Genomic DNA, 15,584 nt, shown 5'->3' with positions numbered 1-15,584 from the left:
CAAATGATTGTATCTATTCTTTCAACAAAACTATTCTTCAGGAAGCTTTCTTCAAAGAACTTGGGCTAATTGTTATGTTGACTTTTTTTTTCTTTAAACTATGTCTTTTTTTAAAAAAATAAATTTATTTATTTATTTATGGCTGCATTGGGTCTTCGTTGCTGTGCGCAGGCTTTCTCTAGTTGCTGCGAGCAGAGGCTACTCTTCGTGGCGGTGCGTGGGCTTCTCACTGCGGTGGTTTCTCTTGGTTGCAGAGCACGGGCTCTAGCACGCGGGCTTCAGTAGTTGTGGCATGCGGGCTTAGTTGCTCTGCGGCATGTGGGATCTTCCCAGACCAGGGCTTGAACCCATGTCCCCTGCATTGGCAGGCAGATTCTTAACCACTGTACCACCAGGGAAGCCCGTTACGTTGACTTTTTGAAATCAAAATTTAACTACAGAATTTTTGATGACAAGCTTCCAAGCTATCTTGATACCACTTTGATACATTCAGAAGAAAAGTATGCTTATGTTATCACCATACACCTGACCGCTACTATATTTCACAGAACACTTACACCTTCTTAGTTGATTTTTAGGAAAAAAAAACAAAAAAAAATCCATAAAGTAAGTAGGGCAGGTAGTGGTAACATCTTTTTCATCCCTTACAGGGGAGACAAAACTGAAGTTCTGACAGGTTACATGACCTGTCCAAGGTCACAGAGCTCAGAATTGGTGGACCTAAGGCCAGGAAATTCAGTCTACTAACTCCCACTCACACCCCTTCCCCTCTGTGTGACACTGATCCTCACTTGTAGAACCCAGGAGGCAAAAACTTAGAACGCAAAGTGCGTGTCAGGAGGAAGTTTCCACTAACTCTTTTTAAACTCTTTCATTGAAAGCATGTTTATTTTGATTTTTCTTTAATAAACTTATTTATTTATTTTTGGCTGCACTGGGTCTTCGTTGCTGCGCGTGGGCTTTCTCTAGTTGCAGAGAACGGGGTTACTCTTCGTTGCGGTGTGCAGGCTTCTCATTGTGGTGGTTTCTCTTGCGGAGCACGGGGTCTAGGTGCGCGGGCTCAATAGTTGTGGCATGTGGGCTCAGTAGTTGTGGCTCATGGGCTCTAGAGCGCAGGCTCAGTAGTTGTGGTGCACGGGCTTAGTTGCTCCACGGCATGTGGGATCTTCCCGGACCAGGGCTCGAACCCGTGTCTCCTGCATTGGCAGGTGGATTCCCAACCACTGCGCCACCAGGGAAGTCCAGCATGTTTATTTTGAATGCCTGTGAATCCCTCTCCCTATCTAACTTCAGCCACAATTTGGCTAAAAGCATGTTTTTAATAATCTTAGACTGACAGTGAGTCTTCAGTGACTTGCAACCTGTCAACTTCCAGACACATTAAATAACCTTAAAAACTGAGCCTTTAGCACTTAGAGCTACAAGGCTCTGTTAAAACATTAAACAACCTTGGAAAACCCCCTTTTAAGCAATTTTGAGGCCAAATTAGTGCATGTGTCACTGAATGTTCTTCTACAAAACAGTGATTAGAAACCTCATTCTTCTAGCTCTGTAGGTAGCTATTAATCTGTGATCAGAGATAATTAACACCAATGACCATTAAGTCAATGTTTATTTTCTACAGAGATGAGAGAGCTGGAACATATCTGTCCGTGAAACAATACTGTTGCTTGATCACAGCACAAAGCATTAAATCAGAATCTAACCCATGGCATATGGGCACTGCAGTATGCACCCAGCAAAGGACAAAGTTCTGATTCCCCTGATACCGAGGCCTAAGTGCAAATACTTTATCTTCACTTTCTCCTTGGAGAACCCAACATTGACTTGTAATCTAAAAAGTCTAAAAGAGTCAGTGTGATTTTAGAGACAACATATCCTAAGTGGTCACACACCCATGGGTTAAAAAGGAGATTGCTGTCATAAACCTACTCTCCAGCTTAGTGAACGATGGACTTCAGTCTGAAATGCTATTTTTCTACTGGGTATATAGGAATATATAATTATACATTAATTAATAATAGTAGTAATAATGATAATATTGGGGTAGAGTTGGGGAAAAGACATGAGGAAGCTCTGGAGGAAAAGGAAGTTGATTTAAGTCTCTGCTGCTTCCCCACATCCGTGCCAGAGAGATGAGAAATTCTGAAATAATCTGCAATTTGCCTAGAGATTTCCTAGGAGGCTCTGAGGAAGAAAAAGGAACAGTTGCCTCCCTAGTGCCTTGACCATGGCTGTGGTAGCAACTTTTTCTCAGTTCTGCCATTTACAAAACACAGGTGGTTCTTCTCCCATTACCTTACTATCAAAAAGGCTGCAAATGAGTTATTAAAAATACAGTACCCCAAAGCTCATCTCCAAGAGAAGGTGCACAAATAGACTAAGTTTGAATCTTACCTTTTGGCTTCCTCCAGGTGGCACAAATATTCATATGCGATATTCTGCCGCCTCCTCTCATCCATCTCCTCTGCCGAGAGTCTTTCATCGTCCACAATAGCTAGAAATAGAGGATAACATCACATGACTTGTTAACGGCAGTGTTCATCAAATAATGAGACAACCAACTAGGAAAAATGCATATGCAGCTCAACACTGAATAATGAGAGATGGGGGTATTGAAACATCAAGCGCAGAAAGAGATTTGCTGTTGGATTTTACAATATTATATTATTTCTAGCAGAAAATGCAATACTGAAGTATAAGTTGACATTAAATAATAGAAGGAGAATAGCAATCAGATTTCACAGACATGATGCCACAGGATTTAGACAGCCTCAAGTCAATTAGAGGACCGTCTACCAGCAACAACTTTGCTCAACAAGCTTGTAGAATTGGTCCAATGGCTCAGCTTGGACCATCCTAGAAATTCCAGGGTTGAACAAAGAATCTACAAGGACCTGTGTTTTTTTTTTGTTTTTTTTTTAAATTAATTAATTTATTTATTTATGGCTGTGTTGGGTCCTCGCCTCTGTGCGGGGCCCCCTCCAGTTGTGGCAAGCGGGGGCCACCCTTCACCGCGGTGTGCGGGCCCCTCACCATCGCGGCCTCTCCCGTTGCAGAGCACAGGCTCCAGACGCGCAGGCTCAGCAATTGTGGCTCACGGGCCCAGTTGCTCCGCGGCACGTGGGATCCTCCCAGACCGGGTCTCGAACTCGCGTCCCCTGCACTGGCAGGCAGACTCCCAACCACTGCACCACCAGGGAAGCCCAGGACCTGTGTTTTAACACTCCTAGAGGGAATTAAGGTTTCTCATCCAACCCAAATCCTACTTTACAGATGACAAAGTCACTAAAATTCCTCCCTCGTTTATCTCTTGGTCTTTACAAGGCTAACTTTCCCTGGTCAACAGGTATCCAAAAGAAAAAAGCCATGGAGACAGCCAGTGAGCAGAGTCTCCAAGCCCACACCCTTTATTCCAACACAAGCCTAGTTTATAAACTGCCATGCTTCAGCCTTGCTTTTCTGTAGAGAGCACAGCTTCCCCATTTCCTGCCTGCACTTCCTCTGCCTGTGGGCTCAACAGTACCCCACAGCCGCCAACAGTCACATCAGCCAACTCTTAGCTGCCTATTTACACGACAACACTCCTCTCTCGTGAAAAGGACCCCTTTTTCCTGTTCAGTCCTGAACTTTCATTCTGATGGTTGTAAAATGAATGTGGCTTCTCGTCTGTTAGATTACTCATCTAACGAAGACAATGTGTGCAGGCAGCAAGGCTGTGGTCATGAGGGGCAGGACCATCCGTGTCTGCTCTTTTGTTCCCCAGCCTCCAGCTCCAGTCAGCCGTTCCATAAATGGGACCCCTGGTCCCAAGCAGAGGAGAAAAGGATGTGAAGGTCACTCATCCATCCCTAGGAAAGGCCAACCCCATGCCCTACTGATGAGGAATCTGAAATATCAATCTGGCAGACAAAAGGAAGTAAGATCACATTTTGAACTCTTACTGGGCAAGTACAGTGCTCGACACTTAAGATCGAAAAATAATGCCAAACCCTCAAAGAACTCAAAAGAAAGGGGAGATTAAATTTACGTCAATATAAAAAATGATGGAATACCGTAAGCATGGAAATATGTACTAGATGCTTATTTATTGAGCACTTACTTTCCTTCAAGGATTAGGCAGCGTTTTCTATGCAGTGTTTCATTCAAGTCTCACAACTCTCTCTGAGGCAGGTGCATAATCTATCCCACTTTACCCTCTGAGCAAACAGGCTGAGACGCCATTTGCCCAAGCGAAGAGCAGAAACATTAGAGCTAGAAGTATTTGGATGGGATGGAAAAAGCAAGTACAGAACTTTGGGAAATGTCTTTGTTTATGGGTGAGGAAGAAAAAGAACCAGCAGGAGAGGCTGGAAGAGCGCTCGGACAGGCTGGTATACAACAAAAGCAGGGCCAAAGGAGCAGGAGTTTCCACACGGATCACTATCCTTTTCCCTATTCCCGCCCCGTCCGACGACTCCCAAGTTTCCTTGCGGCTCCATTCCTTAAAACGGGGAGACCTCAGCCCACACCAATAACACCAAGGGGGCTCAACAAAGATTTGTATTTGTCAAAAGCATCTTTTTTTTTTTTTTTTTTTTAACAAATTGAATCTGATTTAACTTTAGAAGAGAGCTTTCAGATTTAGGAAAAGTACCGAAGCTCTCGAACAACCCTCCTCTGCACCTCCACTCGGAGACCCCAGGCCTTTGACGTCTCTCCCCTGGACTCTTGCAACAGCCCTCAAACAGCCCCCCAGTCGCCACCCCTCCTCCACCCATTCTCCTCACTGTCACCAGAAGCATCTTTCTAACATACAGTCCTACTGATGCTATTCTTCCTCTCTAAACCTTCGATGGATCCCCACTTCTTACAGAACAAAGTTCAGGAAGAGAACACGTTCTCTCTCCTCCCCTACCTGAAGCCTACAGTTCAACCACCCTTCCTGGCAGCACCACGTTCCAGGCCCAAACCACTCCCTTTTAAGTTTGAGTTCTGCTCTCCACCATCTCTCTGTCTAGAAAGCCACTGTCCCGCCTGTGTGTGACACCTCTGTATCTTCTTGAGCAAACTTCTGTGGATCTCGAAGTCAGAATCCATCCCCAGTCCTCAGCGCCTTGGTCCACATTTCTATTATATCACTCACCGTGGAAGCCCCCACTGTAACTGGGTCACATCTCCCTCTCCAGACTGGGGAGTCTTTAGAGGAAACGACTCTTTTGTTTCATCTTTTATGTGGCTCCTTGCACAGAGAGGGCACTCAAATATATGCTCAACAATTATCTTTCAGTGACTCTTTAGTAAGTGAGCTAACCATCATCCCGCCATGAATATACTTGGAAATTATGATCTTCTCATCCTGGGTTTTCTTAGAAGATTCCCAGCATGCCCGCATAGCATCAGCTAATCCTCCATCTCCATTGTTCCTAACAGTTAATCCCCAGGACCCCCCATGACTACCAGCTTCTCATTTAATTTCAGTCTAAAGACTGCCTCCCATTTCTGACAGGATATTTTCATTTTATGGTACCTCCAGCATGTTAAAGCTTGAAAGCAACAGAAAACTCTTAGTGGGAGTCCACCTGGTCATTTTGCCCTCCTCAGAGGTAAAGGCGGGGTCACTCTCACTGCCACCATCCTTCTTGGCTGTTGCTTCCTTCCAGCCTCAACCAGCCCACCCAGAAGGAGGCGGAACCACCAGCAGCGCTGGCCCCCAGGCCTCTGCCCCCCAACTGCCTCCACAAGCCACGCAGGATCCTAACAGCCCAGAGCTGCCGGGGGCTCTCAAACCCTGACATCACCCTGTCCAAAGAGAAGATCTGAGTTAACGTTTGAATTAAAACACACTCTCCCCACAAAGCTTTAAATCACCACTGCAACGTTTTGGCCATAGCTGATGGAATTCTACCTGCCTTTTTTTTTAAAATAAATTTATTTATTTAATTTATTTATTTATTTTTGGCTGCATTGGTTGCACGCGGGCTTTCTCTAGTTGCGGCGAGCGGGGGCTACTCTTCGTTGCAGTGCGCAGGTTTCTCATTGCGGTGGCCTCTCTTGTTGCAGAGCACGGGCTCTAGGCGTGCAGGCTTCAGTAGTTGTGGCATGCGGGCTCAGTAGTTGTGGCTCGCGGGCTTAGTTGCTCCATGGCATGTGGGATCTTCCCAGACCAGGGCTTGAATCCGTGTCCCCTGCATTGGCAGGCAGATTCTCAACCACTGCGCCACCAGGGAAGCCACTCTACCTATCTTTAAGGCTCAACTCAAGGGCCACTTCCTTCCCAAAGTCTCCCCTGACTATTCCTGTTCACACTGTCCTCTCTCCTGGTACTGAAACCGGACAGGACTCTGTGGGAGCCTCCCGGGTACAAATCCTTTCCGGGTCCCCTGTTTCTTGTTTGCAGGAAAAAAATTTTAGCCTCCTAGACCTTCCCTGAGTACCAAAGGACAGACTCAAACAGTTACTAATCAGGGAAGGGAAGGAATGCATAAACAAAGAAGGAGCAGTCAAGAAACTCTAGTGCAGCAATGGGTAGGGTCCCGGTTCCTCCTCAAGGAATATATATAACAATATCTTTGAGTTCACTGAGCCTGCGCTCTAAAGCCTGTGAGCCGCAACTACTGAGCCCGCATGCCACAACTACTGAAGCCTGCATGCCTAGAGCCCGTGCTCCGCAACAAGAGAAGCCACCACAATGAGAAGCCCACGCACCGCAACGAAGAGCAGCGCCCACTCGCCGCAACTAGAGAAAGCCCGCACGCAGCAATGGAGACCCAACGCAGCCAGAAACAATAAATAAATAAAATAAAATAAAATAAATTAATTAAAAAACATATATATATCTTTGAGTTCTTCTACAGGAACTAAGGCTCCCACCCAGGTGGAGGATGGTAACTTCAGGCTGAGCACAAGATTCCTAGAGCACCGCCCTGTTACCTCACCACCAGAAGAAGAAGAAAGCCACACACTCTGCAGCCCTCACCACAAATTCTGCCTATAAGAACTTCTCCCTGAAAACCATGAGAGAGTTTGGGGGTTGTGAGCACGAGCCACCTGTTCTCCTTGCTTGGTCCTGCAATAAACCTTTCTCTGCTCCAAACTCCCACGTTTCGGTTTGTTCGGCCTCACTGTGGGTGGGGCACACAAACTTGCGTTTGGTACCAGTACCTCCTATACTGCTTCGTTTAACAGTAAACTCCTAGAAGACATATGTGTGTCCTCACGGCGTGCAGCACACTTCCCTGCACAGGCTGCATGCTCCATTAAAATATCTGATGAACAAATAATCTTTCATCAGGGAAGAGTAATAAATGGGCTTTAAAGTATCTACGTGGGGTAGTCTTATTTGCCTGTTTACACTGAATAAAGGACGTGGTCATTGATGGAGCAAATACAGCGCCATTCTATAGACTTTACTCGACTCAGATTCAATTCACAGATTCTATGAGCCGGGCATGAGTCAAAGCACCAGGGACGGGGCAGTGAACAAAACAAAAAATGTTTGCCCTCATGGGGCTTCTTTTTACACATCCCTTCCTTCCCTCCTGACCCGGCCCACTGGACCACATACCTGGCTACTGCCCTTGCGACCACACACACTTCAGTCTCACCTTCCTTCCTTCATCACCTATTGTCAAAGCGTAAGCCAAGGTTACGAGTGTGAGAATGTCTTAACCATGACAAAAGCAGATCCCTCTGGGCCGCAGAGGTTGCCTGCAAATATTTCTGCATTACTCAATATTTACTAAGTAGCAACTTCTGATAAGAGCCACTGGCACGGATGACACTGCCATTTAAAAAGCCATCATGGAGCCGATAAAAGAATACACTTAAGCATGACTTTATTGCCTATGAAGCACTTTCCCATGTTATTGTGTGGTTTTCATCATCTCCCTGAAAGATAGGAACGAACTCTTTCTTACAGTTGAGGAGAAGGGGGTCATGCAAGGGGAAGGGACCGCCTACAGTTACTGCTGGGTCAATGGCAGAGCCAGGGCTGGAACTGAGGTCCCTCGGCACCTCAGCCCCTGCTGTTTGCCCAGTGCCATGCTGCTGCTGAATCTGAATGAGCTGCGGAAGGCGCTTGTCACTGCCAAGCCCAAGGGAAGACCACTGAAGTGCCTTCAGAGTTGCTTTTATTTTAAAGCAAATTGATTAACTGAGACTTCCTCTAAAGTTCATCTTTACTTGCTGCCTTGAACCCTAAGAAACACGAGGACGTTCGTTGTGAAGAATGACTTCCTGAAGTATTAGCAACTCACAAAACACTTTCTGTTATGTTAGCCGACATTGGCTAAAAGATGGTAAAGCAATCACATTCTGTGGAAATTGCATTATAGGGTTTATTCAGAGGTTTAAGGAACAGAATGAGTCTGTAGAAAAGGTTTTGAAATAGAACTATAAGGTTAGAGACAGAAGGAACCTAAGGAGATCATTTTTCAAAGGACATCCACAAAATCCACCGGGAAAATAGCCCAAGACCTACCTTATTCATGAAGGAGTTGGCGTGGTCACTTGTTCACTTCAGCTACTCTTGTGTGCTCCCTTCACACAAGGACACCAAGGCCACCATCTCCTTTGTATTAAAATTTATTCATTTGTTCAACAAATATTACAGTGGCTGCTTTGTGCCAGTCTGTTCTAGGGACTGGACACAAGTGACAAGTTTGACACACTAAGTCCCTCATGAAGTTTTTATTAGAGTTAAACAACTAAAACACTGGCATAATTACAGGATGCTTAGATAAGTAGGGGTATACTGGAGGGAAAGTTGGCAAGAATCACAAAACCAGGGTTGGGAATCTCCATTTTATAAAATGGTATTATTTAAGAAAAAACAGGTTAAGAATATAATATGAATCATCAATTCATAGAAACATGCCACAGTTTAGCATTTTATGGACACACTGTTGTTTTGTGTAACTCAAAATTTCTGTAAGGAACCCTGAATGTCCTCAGGCATGTCATTCAATTCAAACATGTACTGAACCATCTTGTAAGAGTTCAGACTGCCTTTACACCTAAATGGGTATCTCCTCCCTCTCAGAACTTATGATTACCAGAGATATATACCCCAAGGAAGAGAACTGATTCCGAAACCCTAAAACTGGGGCAGGTTACAGGGGTAGGATACAAAAAAATGAGAGAACCCCAAGTCCAAGATTTCCAGTAAGCTGATACTCAGTAAACTGACCCGTGATATATTCTGGCTTCCTACCAGCTTCCTGAAGCATTTCGCAGCTACTTAATCTTAAGCCTTAAAGGACCACATGATCAAACTTCCCTAAACTGAATTTTCTTTTGAAAAGTAGGCAAACCTGGGGTTGAAGTCCTTAGCAACCCGAAACATATTCCCAGGCACCCTAAAGAATATGAAACAACAATAGAGATTGTCATTCCACCTGTTAAAGACATTGACGGTTTCATCAAGCCATGGAAATTACAAGACACTGAGTGCATGGGCTCACAGCTCATCCATCTCCACATCCCTACCAAGTGCCAGGTAAATGGTAGGTGCTCAGTAAAGTCTGCTGATTGGCGTGCTCAGCTTTGTGCTTGACGGGCAGAGATGCTATGCCCTTCCTAAATTTAGTCCAACTAATTCCAAGCCCTGATGGTAATACAGCCATACTGTCCAGATCCCAAGGGAAGGAGAACTGAATTTGAAGCCTGCCCTCCACACCTTTCCTGGAACTTCTCCCCCATCATACATTTCTAAGAACTCTCCAGAGTTATAAATCAACACACAACTTCAGAGGATATTCAGGCTACATATGGCACTAAGGGACTGTGGTCACCTCCTCTAAAGCCCTAAATCTTCAAGTTCAGCATTAGAAGGAGAATTTCCTAGGTGGAGAAAGAAGGGTAACCAACAAACTACGCAGCTTCCTTACAAGCATTAGGGTCTCTGATTGGCTACCAATGTCCTTTTTCCAGTGAGGTTATTAAGGCCCAGAAGAGTTAAATAGCTTCTTTGTCATAATTGCTCAGAAAAACAAGAAACATTTCAGGCTTTGTGAAAAGTTTATCCCTTTCTGCAAACATGATTTAAATGTACATAGCTTTAAGATCCACATATGAAAAAGAGTTCTTTGATCCCACTTTGATACAAAAGGTCCCAAACTTTTCCCGCCAAGAATGTGATCATACTTGAGTGCCTAAGATGCCACCTGTTTCTAACAAGGCTGGATCTCAAAACCCAGGACACCTTTTCAGAACAGGACCTCACTTCTACATCTCACACATGGGGGTAAAATTAATTTTGGGCCGCTGTGCAAATATGAACAAGAATGTCTTTTTTTTTTAATAATCTGGAAACTCAAAAGCAGATCATGAAGATGTTAAGGCCCATATACAAAGGTGGGCCAACCTGAAGTCTGGGATGGGAGGGAGGGGTCTGTCTGGAACTTTGCTCAATTTGGGAGAAGAATTAAAAGCAATGATTCTCAGATTTGGGATTCTGTAGTCAATTATAATTGCAAAAAAACATTTTGGGGACAAAAACCATCTCTTTTGCTACCAAGTAGGCACAGGGAAAATTCCATTTGCTCACTGCCTGCTCCTACACACTTCGTCATCCCCACAGAGATCTCAGTAAGGAAGAATGGAGTGTCAAGTTTCCAAGGCCAATTTAAGACTTTTTAACCCCAACAGTTAAAATTACAGAAGGAATTATAAAAATCTTTAGTCTGGATGAGCTTCTACTATTTTTAAAGGAAGGGAAAGAAATTCAACTCATCTCACTTGGATATGAACTTTTTGTGCTTAAGATGCTCAGTGCAAAACTGCTCCAAATTATTTACAACCAGTCCTAAAATGATTCTCCCTGTTTTCTATAGATAATGAATATTTTAAGGACATAGATGTTTACCTAAACTTTAATACTTCATGGGAATGATGCTATTCTACAACTGTTAAACAGACTTAGCAGGTTATGTAGTGACAGTTCCTGGGCTGTTCTCAAGAAGTAGCAAGTCACTGGTAATACCCTGTCCCTGTCCCCTCAAACTACTCCAAATAACCCAGAATATCAGAGGGTATTGCCACAATGCTAGGAGTCTTAGAAGACAATAGAACAGGGCAGCTTGGCCTAATTTTTCCTTGACTATTAGGAGAAAAGAAATAATAAATCACAAATAGTTCAAAGGTAAGTGCAAAAAAACAAAACACAGCCTCTTGGTTGTGAGTCTTCTCTGCGTTTCAGATGCCTATGTTGTCTTTCTCTCATTCACGTGAGCACTTTGTGATACGTGCATAAAAAGTAGCAGACAGAAAGGATTAACACATAATGATCACTTACTACGTGCCAGATACTTTACATATATTATCGTTTATCCCCCTTTAAGATAGGAATTTTGAATCTCCCCTTTTCTGGTGGGAAAAAAACTCAGAGAGGTTCAGTCATTTAGGTTTAGGTAATGCTAAGATCTTAACGACAATTCAGTGGCAGATTTGGGATCTGAAAGAACTCTGATTCCAAAGTTCAGATCTTTCTACTCTCCCCAAGTCCTGCTGCCTCCCTGCATGTAAATGTCTGATGACTGGCCCAGCGGCTATTAGGCTCTTCTGAGGGTGTTATTAATGGTATTACCAATATCTCATTAATCACCAGATAGATTTATGTGACTTTATTTTTCCTACTGGAAACCACATCAATTAGTGCTATTACCTTGAGAAAGTATAGACAGTAAAATTACAGGCTTATTTCTTAGAGATGCAGAAACCTCAAATGCAGTCCAACGAAGAAAAAATCATTAAGATAATATTCAGTACTGCCAAGTTAGACTGTATCAGGAATGCAAGAGTTGAAACAAGATCAAAACAAAAAACTAAATGATGCTACTTACATGATACACCACGTCATATGCAAAGTCATATGGTCAATAAGTGCTGAGAACACATTTGAGAAAATTTACCATGTTTTATCTGAGGCACCCTCCCCCATTCTACTCCTCTTTTCCCCCCAAAGGTGAATTTCTGCCTAAACTGACAAAGATACCTGATTTTTAAAAAAGGGAAGGGGGTTCTGAGACAAAAGAGCAGTGGTTTTGGGTGCCTATAACACTGCCACACTCAGTTATGAAAAAGTTAACTAGGCACTTCCCTGGTGGGCCAGTGGTTAAGAATCTGCCTTCCAATGCAGGGCACACAGTTCGATCCCTGGTTGGGGAACTAAGATCCCACATGCTGTGGGGCAACTAAGCCCACACTCTAGAGCCTACACATCACAACTAGAGAGCCCGTGAGCTGCAACTACTGAGCCCACGCACTCCGGAGCCTGTGCACCACAACTACTAAGCCTGCACGCCACAACTAGAAAGAAAGAGAGAAGCCAGCGCACCGCAACTAAGACCCAATGCAGCCAAATAAATAAATAAATATTTTAAAAAGTTAACTAGACACTCAGTTTCCTCATCTGAAAAATAGGAATAATGCCACTACCATCATGAAGTTGCTGTATGATTATTTTTAAAAAATATTTTAAAATCATATATATTTCTAATTATTTAATAAATCCTAATATAATCAATTATTAAATTAGTTATAAGATATAAAACTTATAAACATGTAAAGACAACAGATAATCAGCTAGTTTTTCCAAGGATAATTGATTATACTCAATTTTTCCCTCACTCAGCAGCTTTAGCATCTATCTCCCATATAATTTGCAAATTGAATGTATTTGAAGCTATATAAATTTTAAAAAGCACAATTTTAATTCCACACACGTATACATATTTTATATAGATATGTGTGTGTATATTGCTATAATAATTATATAAGATTATATCATATGCACTCTAATCAAGGGGAAAAAAGCCTAAAAGGAAATGCTAAAATGTTAAAGCACTTGTTTCCAAAAGGAGGGCTCTGGAGTTTTTTCCTTAACTTTGATTCTTACACATTTTCCAAATATCTATACCAGGGGTCCCCAACTCCTGGGCTGTGGACCAGTACCGGTCTGCGGCCTGTTAGGAACCAGGCCACACAGCAGGAGGTGAGCAGCCGGCAAGCAAGCGACGCTTCATCTGCCGCTCCCCATCGCTCCCCATCGCTCACATTACCGCCTGAACCATCCCCCACCCCCCCTATCCCCCATCCGTGGAAAAACTGTCTTCCGTGAAACCGGTCCCTGGTGCCAAAAAGGTTGGGGACCGCTGCTCTATACCACTGATGTGTACTACTGTAATTATATCAGACATCAGAAAGGATTAAATTTGTTTTTATGTTCAGTTACAGAAAGATGTTTAAAATATGATGAGGAATAAGCCTTAATGCCAGCTTCATTGAGAAAGATACCTTTCCTGCAACTAATTGACCCATTTGAACTTCTAGAAAAGAATCACAGGCATTAAAATTTATGATGAATATTTGGTCAGCTTTATTGTGTAAAACACACACACATACACACATACACACACAGAAGTTCAAAGACAGCGGAGAGGAAGATGATTAACGGCACCACACTCTGTTGGAAGGTGTGCTAAGCTCACGAGAGAGAAGAGGTAGGGATAGAGCTAAGTGAAAGGGAATGAACAGAAGAGGACCTAAGCTGGAGAACAGAGAAAGCTGCGGCAGACCTATGTGACATGAAACCTTACAAGTCTGAACTAGAAGAAAAACACGGGTATGCTTTACAAGAGCACAATTTGGCAACAGAACGAACAGGATGAAGAAGAGCCTGGTACGGGGGAAGAAAAAGGAAGCCAACAGAGAGCAGCCAACTCATTTTGTAACTTCAGATGGTGGACGTAGAAACTGCACATGGCTCTGCACCAGAAAGGCAACCCCCAGGCCAATTTCCATAAAGACAAGTTTGTGTAATTAACAAGGAAACAACATGGAGGCATCCCACTATTGTAGGGGTATACGAGGAGCCGACTTTAAACATGTATTTAGAAGAGGACTTTTATAAAACAGACTCAAAGGCTAGGATGTAGAACAGAAGGGTACTATAAATGCAAGCATATGCTGTTTGTTAGTGAGTGTGAATGAACACATGATTCAGGACAGTCAAAAAAAATTTTTTTTTATAAATTTATTTATTTATTTATTTTTGGCTGCATTGGGTCTTCGTTGCTGTGCGCGGGCTTTCTCTAGTTGCGGCGAGCGGGGGCTACTCTTTCGTTGCGGCGTGCAGTCTTCTCATTGTGGTGGCTTCTCTTGTTGCAGACCACAGGCTCTAGGCGCACAGGCTTCAGTAGTTGTGGCACACAGGCTCAGTAGTTGCGGCACGTGGGCTCTAGAGCACAGGCTCAGTAGTTGTGGTGCATGGGCTTAGTTGCTCCGTGGCATGTGGGATCTTCCCGGACCAGGGCTCAAACCCGTGTCCCCCGCATTGGCAGGCGGATTCTTAACCACTGAGCCACCAGGGAAGCCCAGGACAGTCAATTTTTAAAGCATGCCAAAAATTCAGCTCTCCGATGGATCATACTATGCAAATGGAGGTATGTTGGCAACATAGTCATGGCTACAGAATTCATTTCAATTTGACTTTGGACTAAAGCAGTTTAGCCTAGTTTTAATGAGCAAGAAGCGTCTCTGGCTTTTAAACAGAGTGTGAAAATCAGCGTCAGCTCACACATTTAGTCTGTGGGATACTGGATTTGTGAGAAATCATAAAATGCTGCAGATGACACCAACATCAAAGAGCAGGACTTCAGCCAGCTTTTGGCCTCATAGAATTCATCGACATTTATAAAGTGCTACCACGGGGCTTCCCTGGTGGCACAGTGGTTGAGAATCTGCCTGCCAATGCAGGGGGCATGGGTTCGAGCCCTGGTCTGGGAAGATCCCACATGCCACGGAGCAACTAGGCCCATGAGCCACAACTACTGAGCCTTCGCGTCTGGAGCCTGTGCTCCGCAACAAGAGAGGCCGCGATAGTGAGAGGCCCGCGCACCGCGATGAAGAGTGGTCCCCGCTCGCCGCAACTAGAGAAAGCTCTCGCACAGAAACGAAGACCCAACACAGACAAAAATAAATAAATAAATAATTTAAAACTAAAAAAAAAAAAAGTGCTAGCACATCAATTAGATCATATGACTGCCACGGCCCCATCAGATAGATGGACAAGTATTATTACCTCCACTTGACCAAGGCTAAAATGGGGTAAGCGTTTTGCTCAAGGTCCCAGAGCTCATAGATTACAGAGCTGGTTTGTATTTAAAACCAACTCTTGGCTTCTGTTTAGTTTTTACTGAACTTTTGGAGGTACCCTATTATATTAGAGCAAACATATTTTTATTCTTCTAGGTCAACAATACAAGGGGCAGCAGGAGGAACCGGAATGGCCAATGCGGGAAGGGAGTTGAGTTGGCAAGAGTGGGTGAAGCGAACATCGAGTTTGCAGGCTGAAGAGAATGTATACAAACTGTGAGTTTGTAAACTCCTTGGAAAGTGGATAAAGTACCCTGGAAACGGCTCTCCTGTGGGAAAGAATTTACCCCACTTGGGCAACAAAGCTGAAAACATTTTGGTTTTGGCTAGTTGTGTGCTTTTTGTTCTAACACGCAGAACTATTGCTCATGGAAAGTACAGGGTCCCAAATTTAGAAAAATGGATGCATTTATAAACACAATGAAAAACACCAAAGTTTTTAGAAATTA

General features: G+C 43.7%; 1 protein-coding gene across 2 annotated transcripts in view; it reads right to left on the bottom strand.

The window, feature by feature from the left end:
- Positions 1–15,584, bottom strand: part of IQGAP2 (IQ motif containing GTPase activating protein 2) — a 302,790-nt gene that overhangs the window by 252,952 nt on the left and 34,254 nt on the right. For both annotated transcript variants that reach the window (XM_007175891.3, XM_007175892.3), the window contains exon 2: positions 2,398–2,497. In XM_007175891.3, coding sequence (XP_007175953.2) covers positions 2,398–2,497 — 100 coding nt within the window. The remainder of the gene's footprint in view (positions 1–2,397; positions 2,498–15,584) is intronic.

This window comes from Balaenoptera acutorostrata, chromosome 2 (assembly GCF_949987535.1).
Source record: "Balaenoptera acutorostrata chromosome 2, mBalAcu1.1, whole genome shotgun sequence".
Lineage (NCBI taxonomy): Eukaryota > Metazoa > Chordata > Mammalia > Artiodactyla > Balaenopteridae > Balaenoptera > Balaenoptera acutorostrata.
Note: the sequence above shows the minus strand (reverse complement) of the source record. Positions and strands in the feature narration are given on the sequence as shown.